This window comes from Drosophila rhopaloa, unplaced genomic scaffold (assembly GCF_018152115.1).
Source record: "Drosophila rhopaloa isolate 14029-0021.01 unplaced genomic scaffold, ASM1815211v1 contig_2, whole genome shotgun sequence".
Taxonomy (NCBI): domain Eukaryota; kingdom Metazoa; phylum Arthropoda; class Insecta; order Diptera; family Drosophilidae; genus Drosophila; species Drosophila rhopaloa.
The window spans coordinates 11,338,375-11,360,531 of NW_025335083.1; the positions used below are offsets into that span (position 1 = coordinate 11,338,375).

Below are 22,157 nucleotides of genomic sequence, written 5' to 3' on the forward strand. Positions count from 1 at the left end.
TAAAGCTGCCAAGTGTTGGCCGATCATCAGCATGATGGCAGTGGAAAAGTGGACAAATGGACAGCGGACAAACGACCTGATGTGCATGGGGTGCGCTGTACCTGTAACGGTAAAATTTCTACAAGGGAATGTGCTTTCATTTTGAAGTGTTGTATGTCCATGGACTTGGACTTGGACTTGCGCCAAAAAATCAAAGCAGCCAAGCTACTGTTAGACAGCAACCTCAGCAGCAGCAGCAGCATCAGCGGCAGCAGCAACATCAGCAACTTGCAACAGCAACATCAGCAGCAGCAACTAGCAACGGCAGCTGGCAGTTAGGCAGTTAGTCACTTCACAAAGTCATTTTTGATTTGATCGATTTCGTGCAACAGCAACAGCACAGCAGCAACAGCAGCCAGGCACCGCAGCAACATCAAGAGTTGCAGTTGCAATTGCAGTTGCAGCTGTGTGAAGTGGCCAAGAAGAAGGCACATGACATGGTCTTGAACATGGACATGGACATTGAAAATGCCCGATTCCAGTCTCGTGCCAAGTAGGACACACAAGTTTAAAACTAGAGACCCTTCTCTGACCGACCGTATGTTAATCTGCGATCAGTGAAAGAACCCGTTGAACTTTCCCATTCCCCCACTGAGTTGCACACAGAAAAATGTTTGGATATTTTTGTAATATGTCTAATTTATTTAGATCAAAAGGACATATTTAAATAAAAATATTTACAAAATTATATTCATATAATTATTATTCTTAAATATGTCTGTTAAAAAAGTTATTCAAATGCTAATGAAATAAAGTCTCACCAAAATAAGAAAACAAACTTAATAAGAAAGAGCTGCAAGTAAATATGAGATACAAAATCATCGATTAAGAAAATATTGAATAAAAATAAAATATTTTAATATATTTTATTTATACCATCACTTTAAAGGTATTGTTTTTTAGAAACCTTCGTATCTTGGACATTATTTGATTTGTTTAGACTGAGTCGTTTAGAAAAAGATTTTTTTTTTAAAAAAACCTATTCACTAAAAGTTAATTATTAATTTGTTTGATTTATGAAATGTTGTCTAAATCTGTATTTTTTCATTAAGGATAACCTGACATATTTTAAAATCTTTTCTTAAGCTTCAAGTCCCCTTTGGCTGTAAATTGATTTTTTTTTTTCTGTGCACCTCTCTCTTCCCCAATTACTAGAATACTGTCCGCTTGTGGCCCGTTCGGGCTTCCAGCGGCGACTGCTTCACGCTCACTTTTTAGAGACAGTATCTTCGAGTTTGTGGAACCCAAGTGGAGCGACGACTTGGAGATCGGTTCGAGCTCGGCTTTTCAGCTCGGCTCTCTGTTCGTCGCTGGGGCGGAAGATCTCCACCCAGTTTTTGGATGCAGGTCTAGCGCTTTTGGAATTTTCATTGAGTAAAACCAGGCAGGATGCAACTCGCGGACCGCTCGGCTGGCGGCCCCTCATTTACCGTTCCAAACTCGTCTAGGCCAGCGTTTCGGAGTGTGCTAGTGCTGGTATGTGTATCTGTGTGAGCACGTTCGCTGGATCGCTCTACATTAAGAAAGAAGTGTATTAGCTTCGATTTATTGCATCGTTGCTTCGGCCTCTGCCGGCTTCGCTGCATCAGCTGGCGTCGCTGCCGGCGTCGCAGTCGACGTCGCTGCCGACGTGTGGATTGTGAGTCTCGTGTGGTGGATCATCACCTGGGGATCGGGGATCGGCGATCGTTGTATATTCATTCAGAGCACCCATACACTCGCCGAAGACGTCGTCTATTTGCGTTTTTTTTCCTTCTGTTATGTTTCTGTGCTGCTCTTTTTTTTTAGCTTTTCGTTATTAGGAAATCGAAAACTGAAGCTGCGGCTGCGACTGGGTCTATCATCAGTCCGTGAGACGGTCTCAAAGCTATTGGTCGTGTTGTCGCTTTTGTCGGAAAAACAGCAGCACGTAACGCTGAGCAGAAGAGATCCACTAACGTAAGCGGTCGAGACGTAACGCCATGCGATCGGTGATAACGGTAAAACATTCAAAATGAAGCGTTACCGTGCAGTGAAGTGAAGAGGATCAACCAAGGATATATCCTGAATATATAACAAAATATATAATGTGTAAATTAAAAATAAAAAAAAACAAATTCCTAACTGTGTGAATTCCTCACTTTCATCCTAGACAAAAAATAAAAACTATCCCCAAACTCAAATCTTCCTATAGACAATAAATCTATCAAACTTTTCTGCAAACCTTCATAAATATTTGAATTTATGCTTACACAAATCAAATCACAAATTACTAAGGAATTTTATGGACTACGCCCAGTAGATTATGTGATATTAAAACACTCACACTCCCAGGTGCACAGAAAGATGCATATCTATGGCCTATATATACCAGAGATCGGTGCTAAATCAATGATAACTACCCGCTTAGATCCAATTAATGCAAATTGTGACAGCGCGTAAATGCAAAGTGAGCCGAGCCGAGCTGCACGGAAATCAACAACAAATGCCACTGAGACATGTGAACAGGCTGATGATTATGGGCAGACATTAAACAGACAATCCATAATGAAATTATAAAATTGAAAAGATTATAGCCCGGGCCGAGCGATCGTCGAGAGGAAACTGAAACGACTGGGAAGTGCGGAGAGATTGGATCGAAGCGGCTTGGCCGGGGATCGATGTCAACTCCGGGGAGAACTGCTCGCCAATTAAACCTAATTAAATAGAGAAATATAAAAAAAAGTAATTCTACACAACTTGTATCATAAATCAGACCACACCAGCCAGCGCGAGTGATTGTAAAAAGTGTAAAAATACCAGTAAAATATATATATCTCAAAGTGGCAATTTCCCTCGTATATACGTACAACTAAAGCTCCTAATTACCATAATTCTAAAAGTGTTAAATACAATAATTTATTAAATACATTTAATCAAAATCTTTCGTTTTCGATTATATCTTAATGCTAAAGAAAATATTGTCAAATAGACAATATTTATAAGAAATTGTACAAAGCCTATTTCCTGCAACAAAAACACAAATACTATTTTTGTGCTCTAAAGCAAAAACCCTAAAACTTTAATCACATAAATGACTATCTATATAAACTGTCAATATATTTAACAATTTCAAATCCGTTTGGAAAATACATTCGCAACTCAATTTCCCACGCGCCGTCGGATACCTTGGCTGGATATATGCAATATATCTTATTTCTTGGCCCGATCACAGGATGACTTACGCTCTAAAGCAACAAACACAGCCAGCTGAAGCAACAACTATAAACACCAGAAGAGCAAATTTGTATAGCAGCCAATGCCAGACGAGTTATCAGCATCCGTAAAGCCAAGAGAGGAAAAAAAACGCTGCAATAGCCAAACGGTGCTCAAATGGTGATTTCTTCCTGCCAGCGGCCAACGGATATCCGTGCGGATTTTATACCAACAACTACAGCAGCCACAACAACAAGTTGTGCAATTAGAGCAAAGCTGCTCAACAAACTAGAAGAGGCTGGCAAATTGATGCTACCAAAGCGATCAGAAAAATCAAGCATGTAAGTTGCAAAACATAGGATATATAGAAAAAAATAAAATATATAAGTAAAAAAAGTTCACATTTTGTATACAATAGATAAATAATCAGAAATTAAACTTGTATAATGTAATAAGTAATATGATTATGAAAAATGTTGCTATTTTGTGGGTTATCTATCCAAATTAACAATTTTTTAATGAATATTTTACATTTTGTTTTACAACTTACCTTAAAAATCCACATTTATAAAGTTTAATCATTGCACACTTTATAAAATCTATTAAGATGGTATTTCCATTAAGAATTTTAAGCTAACATTGATTTCTAAAATGTAATGAACAAAGTTTGAGAGTCTTATGTATATAATATTATATATAATATATACCACTCATTCAACAACAAAACAAAGAAAAGCAAACTAGATGGAATTTGGTGGAGATTTCTGTAGCACCTCGTATAGACTAGCTTCTCAAAATGTCTTCCTTTTTTTGTCTTCCTTTTTTTAACATTTACTCAAACTAAATGTATAAACTAAATCATTAATTATTATAAAAAACATCTAGATACCTTAGATTTATCAACAATCATCTTAGCAAGTGCGTTCTTAAACTCTAATGAACCAGTACAGCTTAATTTAATTGATTACAATAAGCACCATCACAGGATCAACAAATATTAGACTTAATGTCAACTGAGGAACATTTACCACCAACAAAATTGATAGATGAATTTTAGTTTCTATTTTTTTCTACCTCGGTCCGCAGACCCACAGCGACACGTATCCGAAAGATTCAAGGCTTCCACCGCTCGAAACTGTATTTTTCTTGTATTGTAATTGATGAATGAATGAAATTGAAGTTCGAGTAATGACGCAGCGATTTCGATGGCGGCATTAAGATTTAGCCAGGCCAAAAAGACGAGGCGAGCAAAATAGAGTTGTCCGCCACACAGACACACTTTTTAATTTGGCAATCAAAAGAAAAAATAAATTATATAATTTTTCCCTTTTGGCTACGCCTAAATTCACGCACTATTGGCCCACCAGAAAAGAAAAAAAAAATATGGAATGTATTTTCTATAAATTCGATTGTTTCTTCAGCCTAAGAAGAGTGTTGTTTTTTTTTCTTTTCGAAAGTGATTAATAGGTTTGACATGTTACTTTTACGCTAATTGAGCGATCAAAATCGAATCGAAATGGTGAAGGGCGAAAGGGTAGCAGCGGCGATAATGATAATCCCCTGACGGAATAAAACTGTCCAAAGGCGTTTATGCGGTAAATGCACGGAAATCGGCCGAATGTATCCGCCAGATGCAGATACATTCAATCCATAGGCATTGAGGCGATTAGTAGCGCCTTTCGATTTTTTTTTTCCCCCTGTTTTGGAGTGAATGTTTTGGGCGCGTCTCGTGCAGAGGAGGAGTAGCAAGGGGTGGGGGCAAATTAAGCAGGTTAATTTAATTTTAAATAGAAGTCGATGGTCGAACGGTTGGAGTTTTTGGTTTTTTGGGAGTGCGGTGGCAGATGGGCGTAAAAGAAGCGCCCGAAACAGAAACAACAGATCATTAATTAAACGTTTGGAGGTTAGTGAGTGGCCAAAAAGCCGGACAGGTTGATAGAGCCAGTCCCTGTTCCAGAGCCCCAGTAACAAAATCGCGGCTGCAAAGAGATCATTAGGCGAAGAACACGAAACTAAGCGAAGAAGTGACGAATCGAATGGACTGCGGACATTTCAATGAAGTTCTCTAAAGGCGAGGTCCAATTTAGATTGTGTGATGAGATCCATTCATCTATTTCCTATTACTTATATTGCTGGAGCGGTTGCAAACGTGGTTTAAAATTCGTTTAGTTACGGGGATTTAAGAAAATATAAATAATTGTTTTCGAAAATCCATTAGACACTCAGGTTTCTTATTTTACAAAGTCATCACTGAACTTTATTAGACAGTTGAATTCATATTATGCAGTTTAATTGAAAATAAGAATAAGCAGGTATCTTTTTTTGTGTCCCATCACAAATGTTAAATATAAAGTCACAGATGTTTTAAGCTCAAATGGAAATACCTCTATAGGTATGTAAGCATTATGAATTTAGGAACTTACAATTTAAACTTTATTTTAACCCAATTCGTCAATATAGTTAACATCATTAATTCTGAACAAACATTACCACAAACCCGTAACCTTCATGAGAAACATCTTCAGTCGGATGTGCAAAATTATTATAACAGAGTAAATGGCAACAAAATTACCATAAAACGAGCATTGTTAAAGACCGTGAAAAACTTTCAAATAAATTCACACACAGGCCGTTTTTATGAGGTGGCGAGAAGAAATTATGACATTTGATCGTTCGGAGGCAGCGAGAAATTTGTTTACGGCATTAAAATGCCAATTAAAGAGTGTTGGCCCGAAAGGAAGTAAATCGAGTGAAATGAAATGTTTCAGAGATAATCTGCGAAATGATGACCATGACGCTATATATAGAGAAGTCGGGTCTGGGACTACAAAGCCCCAACCGGCGGTTGCAATGGGAATCGCGATGGAGTGGGTTGCCCACTGGCAAGAGCGTAATCCAAGGCAGTTAATTGCGCCTTAAACCGGAAGCGATGGCTTTGATTGCGTTACACATTTTGCTGCGGCCGGAATGTGCGCTGATTTTAGCTGCCCTCTCTTTCTGCCACCTCGGGCCCTCTCTTTCCTACACCGTCTACTGGTATTTTTCAATTTAAACTCTATTTTTGTTGGCTTTTCGATGACGACGATGACGGTGACTTCGATAACCGCAGAGCGTCGCAATCTAAAAAACAAATCACTTTAGGCGATACAAAGTCTTGGCTCGGAATACACTTAATCCACATTCAAATCGGGGGAAAAAAGTGGCGGGGACAATGAAAGTTTGTCGAGCCATTACCGCTGCCCGAAATACGCAAATCGATTAAATGAAAAGCAAAAGGAAAATCGGGAAAAAGGAGTAGTAGAGCTGGGCTCACTCAAAAAAAATAATGCTTTGATAGTATATGACGGTTTTTTATATGCAGTAATCTGGTATTCGTATCGAAATTACTTTCCAGGACCTAATTCCGTTATTTAATTATAATAATTCATTAATTTTTTTCTTTATATTTTGTTAAAAACTTGTAACTTAATATGAAATTAACATAAATACTGCATCAATTGTCTTAGATCGAAATATGAAATGGAAACTAAAAATATTTATATTATATATATATTTATATATATCTTAAAATTACCTGCATTTTTTCCTGTGCAGTACCATTTGCGACCAAATCCAAGACCATAGACAACTCAATAACAGAGTTTTATATAGATGCCTCGCCCTGACTTATGTAAGGCGCAATTTGCAATGCAACAATTTGCAAATGCGGCCCAGGAGATGAGTTGTATTTTAATTGGAGCGACAGACAGCCAAAGCTTAAATGGATCGCCTTGGCAAAAATAAAAACAAATACAAACGGCGAATGCTAAATAGCTCCAGATATGCTATTAGTACTTATAATATATACATAGGGGGGAGATAGTGAACTATCGAGTTTGCTCTGGTCTAAAGGCAGTTGTTGGGAGCAGAAAAAGGTCGAGAAAATGATCGCATCGCACAAGCAAGCTAATAAATTTATATTTAGAGACAAAGTATTTGTTTTTTATTGTTTGGGAAGAAGCAAAATTAATTGTAGAATATATAAAAATAAAGCAACAACAACCAGTCAAAGCTTTTTATTGTTCGACCACATGTTTTGAAGGGGTCTGTAAATTAAGAAGTCAAACAAAAGTTCCTTTTCTTAAATGGGTTTTTTATTTTTTGCAAGCTTATTTATACAATTTATATATATTAAAATGAGGTAATAGATAAAGTAATTTGAGGTAATAGATACAACCAATTTGCTCACTTAAAGCATTCTTAAATGTCATTGTAAACAGAATTTCTAGATTTTTTAATCGTAAATTGAATTTTATTGCACCGACATAATTTCTTTATCACCTACCCACTTTAATTCTTCAAACGACTTCTATTATTACGCGTACCCCTCCCTTAAATCGCGCCATCAAAAGTCCAAGAGCCACCGATGAGATCAGATCATCAATTTAAATCACATTCTAAATGTGTTCGAGATCAATCACAATGCCCTGGCCACACCTTTCGATCGAGCCAAGCTGCCAATCATCGATCCTATCTGGCTGCCATCTCATCGGGCTTCTGCAACTCGGCGGCTCCAATTCTCTCTCTCCAGACACCACTTATATATACTTTTTTGTACGGGGCATTTTGTCGAGATCAAAACCTTAACAGCGCAGAAAATCTACTTAAACAACTTAATGATTACCCCACCCATTTGCAACAACAGCAACGCATATTTTGAAAGCAAAAGTAAAGTGTTTTGAAAGTAAACTACACTAATTTAAAGCTGTAAATTAACCAACTGAACAACATAGCGCTTCCAAAGATAACCTTGAATGCAATGAGAGCTTTAATTAATTGTGAGCGAGTGTGTGTCGGTAATAAAAAAAAAAGGTGTAAGGTAAAAGAAGTGGGGGTAATAGGCCAGAGATTTCTGAAAGCCCCATTCTGAGGCTAGAAATACCCAAGAAATTGAATTTTACTTATAGACACATCCCAATTAAATGAGGGCAATTTTCATGCCTTTCAGATTAGTGACAAGAAATTCCAGCCTAAGGGCAAAAGTGCATTATTTTCGGAGAAGCGTAACTTGTACTTGAAAATGAGTTGACCAAAAAAAAGGTGCTTCAGACAGAAATAATAACAATTTTGGAGACGTTGTTTGGCTGCTGATGAGTAAACACAACCGGAGCGGCGCGTTGATTACAATAGGAAATAATCCCACAAATTGCTTTAATATTCACTGCAAATCAAATGAACCACCCCGCCACCGTCGAAAAAATAGGAAAAAAAAAACTCAAAAATCCCAGACAAAAGTCACCAAGTTTTGTGTCTTTCTGTCTTCTTTCTCGGCTCTTTTCTTGCTTTTCAGCTTCATTTTCAAAGCATTTAACCTTGGACCATAAAACTCGGCAGACAAAGGCAGCAACAACAACTGCACATAATATGTAATCACATCGCATTGAATCTTAAACTCCAAAACCCCCCCGCCCATCGCATGTGTGTGAAAATTCGCATTTTTCAAGACGACAAAAAGAGCAGAGCGCAAAAAAATTACAGAAAAAAAATGTATATCTCGGCCTCTGATAATTGTATCGCATTTAGCTTTTGGCATATTGTTTAGCAGACGATGATATATGGGAACCCATTCCGCACACAAACGGCAGGTGTACTATATGGCCAGCTCCTAACTTTGCGAATTTTGCCTTTGATGACGGCGACTTGCGCTCTAGATATCGGCATAGGAGCCATAGAAGATGTGGTTCCATTGTCAGATCCTAAGTGGACTAGTTTGTGGGCAATTTTGGAAGAATTCGCGTGGTTTGGTTTTTGCTTTTTTTTTTTTTTGGCTGGTGGCACGATCTGAATTGTGGGTTGACATGAAAGTGCCTCGTTTGCGGTTATGAGAGGGGAGTTTTTAGCAGATGATGAGTTGATGGAATTACGGCCTGATTTGCTACCTCGCCCTTGACTATAAGTTGAGCAAATTTTAAACGATTCAATGGTGGTTTTGTGAAGATGTGTGGTTTCCGGTTAGGATTTGGACACAAAAAATGGTTTGGAATGTGAATAGGCAGAGGAAATAAATAGTTAGTAGCGCAATACGATTAAAACCAAGTCAGATGGTACCAAACTCGTGAGCTTATGTTTTCATATTTAATGTCTTTTGTTATTTATAGGTAAAAAGTAAGCCAATTATTCAGAATATTTTGGATAATTTGTGAGGAACGAATAAAAAGGACTAAACAAACTTTTATACCCGAGTGAAATAATTATCTAAATATCTTATTAAATGTATATACAGCAAGTCCTTAGTTTCGCAACAACTATTCAGTCATTATTAATTAATATTATTGTAATCAATTTATGCAAAATTAAGCTTTAAATACCCGAACACTTCCGTGATTAATTACTTATCTTCCCTTTCAGAACTCGTTAGCTACTCGATGAAATAACTTAGTACCCATATGCAAATACCTTGAAATCCCCTTTTTATTGAATAAAATGATATGCAAATGGGAATATTCTGCCGTAAGGCGAACCAAATCACTTAATATATAATAACAAACCTCTCAACCATTTCAACTTAATGCGCCCTAATGTATGCAATTTTATATGATAACTAGCTCCTTTGCATCTTGCACTGCAACTCGACGCTCTCCAATTAAAGAATTGCCGTTCGGGTTTTCCTTTGTTTTTAAGTTGACCGGAAGGAAATCCCATTTTGCTTACGAGCAGAAATCTCGAGGCTCAGGTCTTCGGGCTAGCGACCAACACTGGAGCCGTCAATTGTGATTGCCAGCGAGCTAATAGCGGCACACTTGAAGCTTCCAGTCATGGCAATTATTCCGCAATGTGCGATCCACTGGGGAAAAAATAATAAAATCTAGATGAAATCATCATTTATAAATACATGATTTAAAATGTCGAATCATATTAGAGGCTGGTCACATAATAACAAAGTGTGACCTTGATGTCTGCAAGAAAGAAGAACACCTAAAATAAGCAGAATCAATTTAACATTTATTTCACTAGTAAATACCCCTTTAATTGATTATATTTTTTCATGTGCATAAATAGAGTGGGGTTGGGTGATGAGATGGATGGATAGATGGATGGATGGTTAGTCGGCTGGGTGGCGTGGCATGAAGGAGGGTGCAGCTTGGACACAAACAACTTGTCAGCGAGTGTGCAGCGGCTGAATATCGAGGAGGAGTCAAGGCACTTGGCCGCATCCGCAGATGAAGCCAGGGTCCAGTCTCACCTCAGTCTCAGTCTCAGCCCCAGCATCGTTGGCTGCATCGGCAATTGGAGCACTTTCACTTTAGGCCGGCAAAAGCCAAAGCCAGATCGGTATTTGCTCTTTGATTGGTACTGTTGTTAGAGGGGCTGCTGCCGTGGCTACTGATGATACACTTCCTTGGAGAGAGTGGAGTGGATGCTCGAGTGCATATTAAGATGGTTTGATAATGATTACGGTTGCTGCTGAAGATTGTCTTTTAACTTGTTGAAAACACAACGAACCACTTAAAGTGGAAACCACTGAAGGAAATCTATTTAAAATAATATTTAATAGTTAACGTTTTTGACGATTTAAATCAAAAGATTTATAACAAATGGTTTTTATTCCGGTCAAGAAGTTTAGCCTAAATATAAATATTTTTAAAAAGGAAAATTCAAATTGAATATATAAAAGAAGAGAAAAATGGTTTTACATCTTACATCTAAAAGACTAAAGTAAAATAAAATCTTTTAGGTGAATAGGATGATTCTTAAAAGCAGTAAATTTAAAAATATGCTTTATTAACCGATTCTTCATATTCCACTAAACCTAAAATTTGTTCCCTGATATTACAAATACATACGTTTAAGCTAAAAGTCCTTTCTAGTCCCAAAAATGTTGACAAATGAGAAATACTTAAGAATGTTGGATGGAAAGTTGTTAAGTTAATAATGAAAATGTATCCCAAAAATAGTTGACTCCCCCAAAAATAGGTATTTTGAAACACCCGCCTAGTGTATTTCATCTTCGTCCATCCTATGTGAAATCCACCTTCATTCTCTTGGCCTGGCTACTGTTTTTATTATTGTTGTGCCTGCCACTGTTCGTCGTTGTTGTTGACTGTTGCCAGTTGTTGTTGTTGGTTGTTGTTTGGTGTTTGTTGCCTAGTGTTTTGTATTTGGTGTTTGTTGTTTTGTGTCGGGGCGCACGTGTTTGAACGGTAGCATGTGTCAGGCAATGATAGGTTGGAGCTCCACTCGGATCGGATTGGATCGGATCGGGTCGGATCGGCGGCAATATAATTAGGCCTGCAGCGGATCGCTCCGACATGTGGACACTTTGGATGTGCGCAATATTTCATGCTTATGACCAAAAAAAAAGGCACTCGTTGCCTGCCATGTTACAGTTAGGTTTCCTTTTTTTTTTGGTCTTACCTCCATTGTTCCAACGCCCGCTAGATCAGAGGCTCCTTTGAGTCCAGCAGATATGTATATACATATATATAGATATAAATTGCGACATATATATAGAGTTATAAAAAAAAATAAGAGTCTTGAGGCAGCGCAGTGCAAACACACAAAAATGGCCAAGACAACTTTCTTCTTCCTCTCTCAGGTGCAAACTGGTTTACTTATGATGTGAATGTTGATATGGTTTCTTTTCATTTTTGCTTCTTTCTTCGGCCCCTGGGCTGTTGCTTCTATTTCGATGGTTTTAATAGAGCTTATATGACAAACGAAAAAAACAAACACAAAAAAAAAGTAAGCAGAAAACTTGCCGAGAAGGAGTTGCAGTTTGGCTATCGCTTTCAACTAGAACAAGCTTAACTGGCTCTGGATGTGTCTGCAAATGTCGGCTTATAAATAATTGTATCATTTGCCCCGGCTCTAGTGTGTGGTAATAAATCGAAATCAAACGGCTCACACCGATATACAGACCCATACAGACACTCAGCCAGTTGGCAGAGGATGAAGAAATAAAAATCTAATTAATTGCATCAAAAATGCTGAGCTGTTGAAAACGTTTAGGCAATCAAATGGAGCAGTTTATTTGCCCCCCGATCTTATTTAATTTTATTTACCCTGATTTGTGAACTGCTCCGATCCGCTTCGATCGATGTGGCTGTTTTTTCAATTAAATATTTGAATATACACCTTGCCTGGATGAGTGTTTGTATTGAGTTTTTATTTCTCTTATTTTCTTGGGGTCCGCTGTCCGTTAGCCTGGTCATATGGGCACTTTCAAAAATTTCGCCATTCACTCTTTTGGCCATGCCGATGGCTGGAAGTTTGGCTTTTTGGGTGGGTGGTTGCCTGAAATACGGATGCACATCTGGCCAAGAGGAGTTTTGGCCGCATTTGCTATTTTTGTTGACTTTCAATTAGTTAAGAAGGCTTCATTTGGAATCAGGAGCTTTAGGCAAAACGGAATAAGGCACTCAGGTAGCATTCAAAGTGCAACAAGTTCTGTTTAAAAATAATGGTATGCCTGACTTACTTATATATTGGTAAATGACTTGTGTTTTATTAGGTAAGTATCTTTTGGGGATATATTGAATTATTAAATAAAATAATTAGCTTTGCACAAACAGAATTATACAATTATAATTATATGTATACTTTATTTTGTATTTACTTTTTATTTGTAGGTAAACAATTTTTTTTGTTCAACGATGTTATTTTTAATTTGAATCCATTTAATTTAAATTCCTTTTTATGAAAATGTGTTAACATAACGGCGAAATAGAATATAACTCATCATCTTTTTTTTTCAGGGAATAGCTCAATCTAAAATACTAATTTTAAAATTGTAGTTTTTAGACTCACTTGCACTTTTTCTTTGGAAAAAAGACATTAACAATAACTAGAGGATCGATTTTAAAGAGAACGTTAAAGAAACGCACGTTAGTTGGAACAATAAAAAATAAACTAAATGACTAAGCGATAAGCGCTTGCAAATATTTAACCAATGCAAGTCGCTATAAATCAATCCCGGCCTCCGATAATTACCGAGTTGCGGCCATTGATTATCTCTGGGCTCTTAACTGGCACCTCCGAAAATCAATTGAGCTGTATTTCATGCATTCCAAACATTTGCCCAGCTCACTGGCTATAAAACTAAAATCCGAAGACTCGCAAAACATGAATTTATGGGCCCCGCAATGTCCGTTTGTCCGTCATTTACAAGTGATACCCCAGGCATACAGGGACATAAAATTGCCCAAGACTGACTAAACTAAACTAAACTTATTTTTGCACCTTCGAACAAAAATAAGGGGGAGCAGAAGAAAATCTCAATTATTTAGGCTGAGCATTTAGCCAGAGTGGAGTTAACTGGTTGGTCGTCTGCATGTGTGCTAGTTATATAAAGATAAAGTAAGAAATAAAACATCGCAAACTATAACAAACAACAGGATGCAGTCAGCCAGCGGCGAGGCAGCCAACTGGTCTGTGTTTTAATTTTTTTCTCTTCATTTTCCCCTCGACTTTTATTTTTTTGGAGCATTGGGAAAGCACTTGCTGGCATACGTAGAAAAATTGTTTTCGATACACTTTTCGACATTCATTCATTCGGCGGACCAACGACCGACCGGCTGCTCAAGTTGCCGATGCTGATGACGATGGCAATTGCAATTGCGGCAACTTTTAGCTAGTTTGCTAGTTTGTTGGTTTCGTTTGGCTTGGAAAATTGAAACAATTTCCGATGTCACTCTCACTTTTTATTTCACCTGACGACGAGTTGCAGCCAATCTAGACAACCAGATATGTAACGACGATGGACGACAACCACAACGCTCGCCAAGACGTGATTTGGAGATGTGTTTGCTCTCTGTTGCAACTGTCGCTGCTGCTGCTGTTCTGCTGCTGCTGCTGCACTTGTTGTGTCCAGCGAGGGAAAAAGTGGTACAGATTGCACTAAAGTCCCAGGTCCAACTAAAGCATCATCATCATTATCGCCTTCGTCAGCATATGCTGACTCCCCAAAAACGCATACACGGCAACGACTGCAACATCTGCAGCTGCTGTTGCATGTTGCTGCTGCAGAAGTTGCTCTCGTTGATGAGTTGCATAGTTTGCCACAGCAGCTCGGACATCTTAGGGGATTTCGTGTGAGGAGCACTGTTCCTGACAGGCCATCATTTATGCCAGGGTTAGAGAGCAGATTTAACAAGCGATTTTACGGCTTGCAGGTGGAAAAATCGACAAACTTAAACAGTAAAATTTTGGAAAATATTATATGCGATAATATTGTTTTTGCCTTTTTATAATTTATCTACAAGAACATCTAATCTTACATATTTTCATGAAAAGTCAACATACCAATCCAAATATCAATGTTATTTATTTCATTTGGTAGTTAATCTTTAGATTATCATCGATAAGTGTAAATGTGTTTATATGTAAACAAGTTATCTTATCTTTTCGTAAATTGACTTCTCATGCAAATTTATTTGCGTTTAAAAAATTCATAAATACAAATAATCTATAATCTCGCTCTCTATATAAATATGATTTCATATATTTTTGGTTACAAGAAAATTATACTCCAAAAATATATAAATAATAGTGCATAGATGACGCTTTAAGTATATCCATATTAATGCATTCCATTAAGATATCAAAGGCTAATAAAATCATAAGATAATCGTAAATTCGGGTTATTTTATCGCTCGATTATCTCAATTTTTCGGTATTCGGTGAAATATTCAATCAAGCAATAAATGCCTGCACTGATCTTGTGAATGATCTTGGGTATTAATCTCTTCTATCTGAAGTATTTCTCATTGACTTTATTGCCCGTGCGTGTCTGTCTCTTTGCTTTTCTATTTGTTTGTTTGTCGTTGGATGTTTGTTGTGACGCTTTTGGTATCAGGTTGCCATTGCCTCGTTAGAGAGTCTACATGAATGTGTGTGAGCCGCGATCCTGCCAGCGAATATTTGTTGTCGCCGCATTGCAAGTTGCAAGTTGCTGGTGTGCAGTTGTTGCTGCTGATGTTGCTGCTGCTGCTTGGACTGATGTAACAAGGTTTAATTTTCCATTTCAGTGAGCGGCTCGCTTTGGAGATTTTTACTCTCGTTTTTCATTGTGTGTCGCCGACTTTGGCTTGGTTTTCCTTTTAGCCAAGTCTTAGTCTTGGCTTTGGTTGTGGTTTAGTTGCGCTTGATTATGCTTTTGGCTTTTGCTATTGCCGCTGCTGAAGCGCGACTGCATCGAATGATTGTCATGATTATAACGATAATTATGCGGCCAGCATTTAATAATCATGATGCCGCCGCTGATGACGGGGGTTCGTCTGAAAATTGACAAAGTTAATTTCGGGCTACTCGTAGGATTCCCGCTCTATAACTATGCATCAGTTACAGAGCCCACACTGAGCAAAAATGCTTGTTACATACTTGAAATACTTTAGCAATTTGTTTTTAAAATTTGGAAATTCAGATAATAAAATTACCCCTGTCAAAAATATGTAAAAAACAAGTCATGTTCAACTAGGTACTTCTAAAATTCATTGCGATTATTGTGAGATATTAATAATATGACAATTTAAAATGGTTAAAGTTTAACCTTTGTCTATTAAAATAATTCTTAAGCCAAATTTTAAGGTTATTAATGTGCACAAGTATTGCACTAATTATTGCTTCAACTAAATTTTGTTATACCAAAATTGTAAACAAGTAAATTGTTAACATGCCTATAGTTGCAATAAATAAATCAAATTTTATGTTTTAGTTTTTACTATGTTGTAAGGTTGTACTATTATTGAAAATAAGTGAATATGCAGTGAATATGTAAGTAACTGGTTTCTTTGGGCTATTCTTTCAGTGCAGTTGCAATCCCGTACTAGCAACATTGTCAACAGCAACAACATCTCCTCCGCTGGACATTTTTGCCAATCTGGAGCGCAGTTTTCCATCGTCGCCATCGTCTGTCTGCCTGACTGCGTTTTTCGCGGTTTTACAACTTTGATTTCACTTTTCTTTGCAACATGCGACGCCGCTTGCGGGATTTTATTCGTATTTTTCGTACTCGCATTTGTATCTGTGGCTGTGCATCTGCAGCCGTACCTGTATCTGAATCTGTATCCGTACCTTCACCGTCCGTTTCTTGAACTGTTTGCTTCATTGCTTTAATTGGTTTTTTTTTTGTGTATTTTCTTCTTGGCTTTCGCAGGCATCCGCTTAAAGGTGATCATCGCCACGACGATCGCGTCGCTGATGATGATGCAGTGTCGTCCAGCTTAAGAGTGGGCTATAATTGTCAACCGCTTTGGCACGTTTGCAACAAATTATAAAACACATCGCGGTGTTTTTGGGCAGTGGAGAGCGGTCTGGAGTTTTGGGCGCTGGCGAGATTTTACTTTTGACAAGCAAAAGTCATATGAAAGGTGTTGACGCTTCAGGTGCAAGATGAGCTTAATTGGCTCTGTCAGGTTAAAATTCATTCATTACTGTGGATTTTACTTTAATTAAAATGTACCTTCTAAAATGTACAAATTATATTATTGACTTCTTTACAAAGGTTTCTTGCTACAAGAACTTTTATTCGAGTTCCTTAAATCAATAAAAGATGACGAAATATATATCTATTTACAATTTCATTCACTCTAAAAAATATTCCCAGTGTCATCTCTAATTTGGTCGATCTCGTTTTTGTTTTATTTATTTAATCAATATCCCCAACTTTGTTAACAGCTAAGCAAATATTTTAAAATTATATACATCTTTATTAATAAAAAATTTTTGTAAACATTTGGGGAATCATTAGGTAAACAATAAATTGCTAATCATGCTTACAATAGAAAAAAACATATGTGCTTTTATGATAACAAATTGTTAAATTTGGTAAAAGCCGACCAATTCAAAAATACAACTTTATACTGAAATTCCGTGAAGAATATACATGTCTATCTTAAAAAAGGTTCTCCTCAAAAAAACCACTCATTATAAAGCACTTGATTGTTGCGTTTATAAATGCAGCAATCTTTCCACGCGTTCTCAAGCTCTAATTACAATTCTATAACAATAATTTTCAACTCCATAACACCGCAGACAACAAATCAAAGGCAGCAAATGCGGCTAATTAACTTTTTGGCAACACGGCTAGCCAGCAACAACGACAAAAGGCAATTTGTTGTCGCCAGACGATCGCTAAATGCTGCAACAACAACAGCAGGAGGAGCAACAAGAGCAACAGCAACATCAGCGACGACAGCAACAACCCACGAAAATGTCTCATGAAAAATTCTGTTCTAGATAGGAGAACAGAGCTCCATAGATCAACGCGCCCACCTGAATGCAAGTTGTCTGTTAAAGTTGATGTTGTTGCTGCTGCTGCTGCAGCTTGCTGTTGCAGTTGGCAAATATGCAACTCTTTTTGCTATTGCTGTGGAGCTTGGTTCACATGATGAGTTGAGGAGTTGGGGATCGCTTTTAGGTCTTTTCTTGGCGTGCCATCTGCCCAGTGTCGAGCTTAGGCTGGTGCACAGCGGAAAAAGCATTCGAAGCATAATTAATATTCTTTAGAAAAATACATTTCCTTAAACTTCTGTATGCATGATAAAAAAAGTCTTGATTAAATGGGAAAACTTTAAACTTCTTAAAAGTAGTATTTCCCAGATTTTTTATTATATTGAGATTAAAATATATCTAGTGTGTGTTTAGTGATTTTGTACAATACCTTTAAAAATAATTTTAATAATAGAGATTTAAATTGTTTAAATGACCTTAATTTACCTTGAATTTCACCCTTTTGTAAATGTGCTTTAAAATATTTGAACAAAAATTACAACACAGCCTTAAGGAGGAGATGGATACCATCCTAAGGTAATAATATATTGACTAAAAAATATTAAATGATGCTATTAAAAGACCTCAATAAATATTAAAACTGTATATTAATTCTTTATTTTCGCAAAGTGTAACCTCCTCCCTCCTTATTTTAACCCACGCATTTCCCGTTGCCTTGCACGCACCTTTAAGCGATGTTAAACGACCTCCACACGAGGTGTCACTGTACCCCACTTCCTACCCATAACCCACCCCCACCGGCCCCTCAAGATGTGTGCTTAGATGTTTGTCTGGCCGTCTGTTTGTCTTACATAATCGTCACTCTAGATACCGTTTTTTGTTAATTTTCATGACTTCTTTTTTTTGTCGGTTTTCAAGTATTTTTCCACCCTAAAACAACAGACAATAGAACAATTGTTTAAACATTTTGGTGGTCTCCCCTTCCTTTTCGAGGCTTTTGGCATTGCGGGCAAAAGTAAAAAAAATAGAAGAAAATAACCAAACTTTTTTTTATAATATGTTCTCTTGGTTTCAGTACTGTTGGCAAGGGTACTATTATTAGTTTTCTATGTGGACGGGCCCATTATGAGTTAGGTGGAATTACCGCAGACCTATTGAGGATATAGCACAGCTGCGAAAATGGAACTCTGTGACGCACCCGGGAACTGGGTTTATTGGACATAGATCTGGATTTGGTAATGGGTGTTTGTTTTAGGTAAACTGTGAACATACTTGTGAAGAAGTGCGTCATCATTTAGGTCTATGTACACAAAAAAACCTTTGAAGGAATAGATTTCTATTAATAACATAAAAACCCAGACATTTTTTTTAGAGTTGGTTTTTTCAAGATACCTCAATGCTAAGTTTATAGAACATTACATAAACAATTATTTAAAAGGCACTATGTACTTAAGAAAAAAACAAAAACTTATAAATTATTGTTACTTATTAGAAATCTAGTTTTCTATTACATTTTATACATCTGTCTCCAAATTAAGGTTCTTACAAAAATTGATTATACTAACATTTTTCATAAACGGAACAATAATGTCTCTTAATGTTCTATTTAACTTATTATTGACAAAAGGTACTTACCAGTCTTAACCCATTAAAAACTTAAACTGTGCTTTTTAACTAATTAATATATGTATACAATAATTAATTCTGCCTCTTAACTATGTATTAATCGATTTACCTGTGTTTTTCCTTTCAGGTATATAACTCCTGTTAAACGAAGGCAACTTTAAATCAGAATCATTTGTAGTGTCGTCAGCAGCAGGCGACCAGGAAAACAAAAGCGAACCTTAAACTAAGAACCAACAAGCCGGCAGCTTGGGCAATCAATCGAAACGCCAATCAATCAATCAATCAATAGGATAAGTGCAGGAAAACGGAGGAAAAACTCGGTTAAGGCCCGTGAGCGACTTATGAGAGTTATGAGAGAGAAAGACCACTCACCAAGAAAGATGCTTCCTAGCCCGAAACAGGGCTGCGTATACCCTGCCTTAGGATTAATACCCACATCGTATATATCACACGTACCTTATGATCTGGCCTCCTCGGCGGCGGCAACATCCTCGTCCTCATCGTCGTCCTCACCGACGACGACAACAACAACGACAACTGGCCGACAACTGCAACATCAGTCGCTGTCACAGTCGCAGCAGCAACATCAGCACTCCCACCAGCAACATCAGACGTTAAATCACCATGCCAAGGGCAAGAGAAGAAGCAGTTTCGATCAGCCGTTGGATCTGCGATTGGCCCACAAGAGGAAGACGGATTTGGCGGATCAAGGACCTCTGGAGGATGAGAACAGCAACCTGATTATGTTCGCCAGCGAACTGGCAGTGGCTCAGCAGAAGGAGAAGGAGCTGAACAACAATCACATAGCTGCCTCGCTGGCCGATCTGGGCTTTGATATGAGCCGGAAAATGCTGAGGGCCCTGAGGGAGGGCGGCGCAGGAGGAGGTGGAGGGGGTGGACCCCCCACCGGACCACCACTAACACCACCGCAATGTTCGATTCCTGCCGTGCATCCCACACTCCTAGAAGCCATGACCAAGAACTTGCCCCTGCAGTATCGCAATGTGTTCGCAGGAGTTCTGCCCGGCAAGGTGACCAGTCCGGTGGCCTCCAGTAGTCCCACCGGATCGGACTTCCCCTTCAGGCATCCGCTCAAGAAGTGCGAGCTCACCTGGCCGCCACCCACAGAACAGTTGCAACTGGAGCTGCCCCATCCGAATCCCAAGTTGTCGCCGGTCTTGCCGCATCCGCAACTGCAGGACTATCAGACGCGGAGGAAGAACAAGGCCAGGACAGCGGCCACGGGGGGCAATGCCACGCCCAATCTGCCGCAACGCAACAAGGATCGTTATACCTGCAAGTTTTGCGGCAAAGTCTTTCCGAGATCGGCGAATCTGACGCGGCATCTGAGAACGCACACGGGCGAACAGCCCTACAAGTGCAAATACTGCGAACGTTCCTTCAGCATTTCCTCGAATTTGCAGCGCCATGTGCGGAATATCCACAACAAGGAGAGACCCTTCAAGTGTGAGATATGTGAGCGTTGCTTTGGCCAACAGACGAACCTGGACAGGCATCTCAAGAAGCACGAATCGGATGCCGTCTCCTTGAGTGCCTTGTCGGGGGTGAGTGAGAGGATGCACTGCATACGCAGATTCTGCGAGAATCCAACAGAAGAGTCCTATTTCGAGGAGATACGCAGCTTCATGGGCAAGGTCACACAGCAGCAGCAGCAACAGCAGCAGCATCACGACCAGCAGCAGCAGCAGCAACAGCAACATCAGTCAACAGCAACATCGGCGGCCAGTTCGTGTTCCTCGTCGCGTGACACGCCCACTTCCTCGCAGGAGGAGGCGGACAACACGGCAGCAACATCAACGGCTGAGACGGCAGCAACATCGTCCAGCAGAGATCAGGAGGAGGAGGATTCGCAGCCCATCCTGGAGCTGAAGAAGACCCTGACCTCCAAGCTGTTTCCCACAACAACAACAGCAGCAGCAGCAGCGACAATCAAGCCGCCAGCAACATCTATCAAGGAAGAGGAACCCTAACTACACCCCAGCAATTTCTACAACAAATTTCCTATAGCAGAGCAGCCAGAAGGAGGTAAAGAGGTCCCGAAAACTATGTCTAACATCTAGCTGAGGGCAGATCCCTAAAACTATGTCTAAAATCTAGCTGTAAATATATATATACATACCTAAACCCTAAATGTTCTACAACTATGTGTAAATCGAATTGTACAAATCGAGAATTGGCAGATCCATAATTATATAAATACGAACGTATGTGCATAACTATTATTAGATTCGTCTTAAGGATTGGTATCTTTTTGTACATATACAAACGTGACACGACAAAAAATGTATGAAAAATAATGACAAACAAAACAACGCGCCCACTGTTTAAATAAAAAGTTACAAGTTTTTGAAATTACATAAAGCGTCAATCTTAAATTAATCTGTTTTGGGTGGGATCTAGTAAATGTCTCTATAGTTTCGCATTTACATTTCAATTGGTTTTAGTTTATTTAATAAACTAGCGTTACGGATCCGTCCTCCAAAGTGAAGTCTAAAATCAAGTAGAAACACTTTTCCCGATGCCTTATTTTTCCACCTGTAGCAATTCAGCCCGTATGTGCGGCATCGCAGAGTATTTTAGCTATGAAAGGTCCATATTTAAAAACGAAAAAATGTCAATTAAAAAGTGATCGTGACCCGTGTGGAAAACCGAGTGATGCCACAACGTCGAACTGAACTTTCACTGCTTTTACCCAATTTCCGTTTTCCGACCTCGCTCCGGTGTCAAAGGTGGCGCCCCCACCGTTGGTTCCACGGAAACGTGAGTCGAGAGCGCTTCTCACGACCCGTAAATTCTTACTTATACTATGCCTTAAACTTATACAACTCTTATATTACATTTTATATAAAGCGTGGATCCCAACCAGTTTGGGATGAGTCTAAAAAGCTCTTCTTAAATGATGGCCAGGCAATAACTGTTAATTTTAAAACTAAATAACTTAGCAGAGGGTATGATTTCGGTCGTGAGGCTTGGGAGCGTTTCCTGCGCTTTTCTGAGGGAGTCCCAGTGTCGTGGCAGATGTGGGGGAGCGGGTCGCAACTTTTGGGGGGTCTCACGCTGGGGGTCGAATTCGGAAAGCTACGAAATTG

General features: G+C 38.7%; 1 protein-coding gene across 1 annotated transcript; it reads left to right on the top strand.

Moving 5' to 3' along the window:
- The first annotated feature begins 1,871 nt into the window (after positions 1 to 1,871).
- LOC108050526 (histone-lysine N-methyltransferase MECOM) lies at positions 1,872 to 21,192 on the top strand. Its single transcript, XM_017132242.2, has 2 exons — positions 1,872 to 3,554; positions 19,175 to 21,192. Exon 2 carries the CDS (start codon positions 19,389 to 19,391, stop codon positions 21,036 to 21,038), a length of 1,650 nt encoding a protein of 549 aa, XP_016987731.2. The 5' UTR covers positions 1,872 to 3,554; positions 19,175 to 19,388; the 3' UTR covers positions 21,039 to 21,192.
- The last annotated feature ends 965 nt before the right edge of the window (positions 21,193 to 22,157 follow it).

What these genes read in the sequence shown, in the direction of transcription:
- LOC108050526 (XM_017132242.2), top strand. Translation starts at nt 19,389, where the DNA reads ATGAGAGTTATGAGAGAGAAAGACCACTCACCAAGAAAGATGCTTCCT.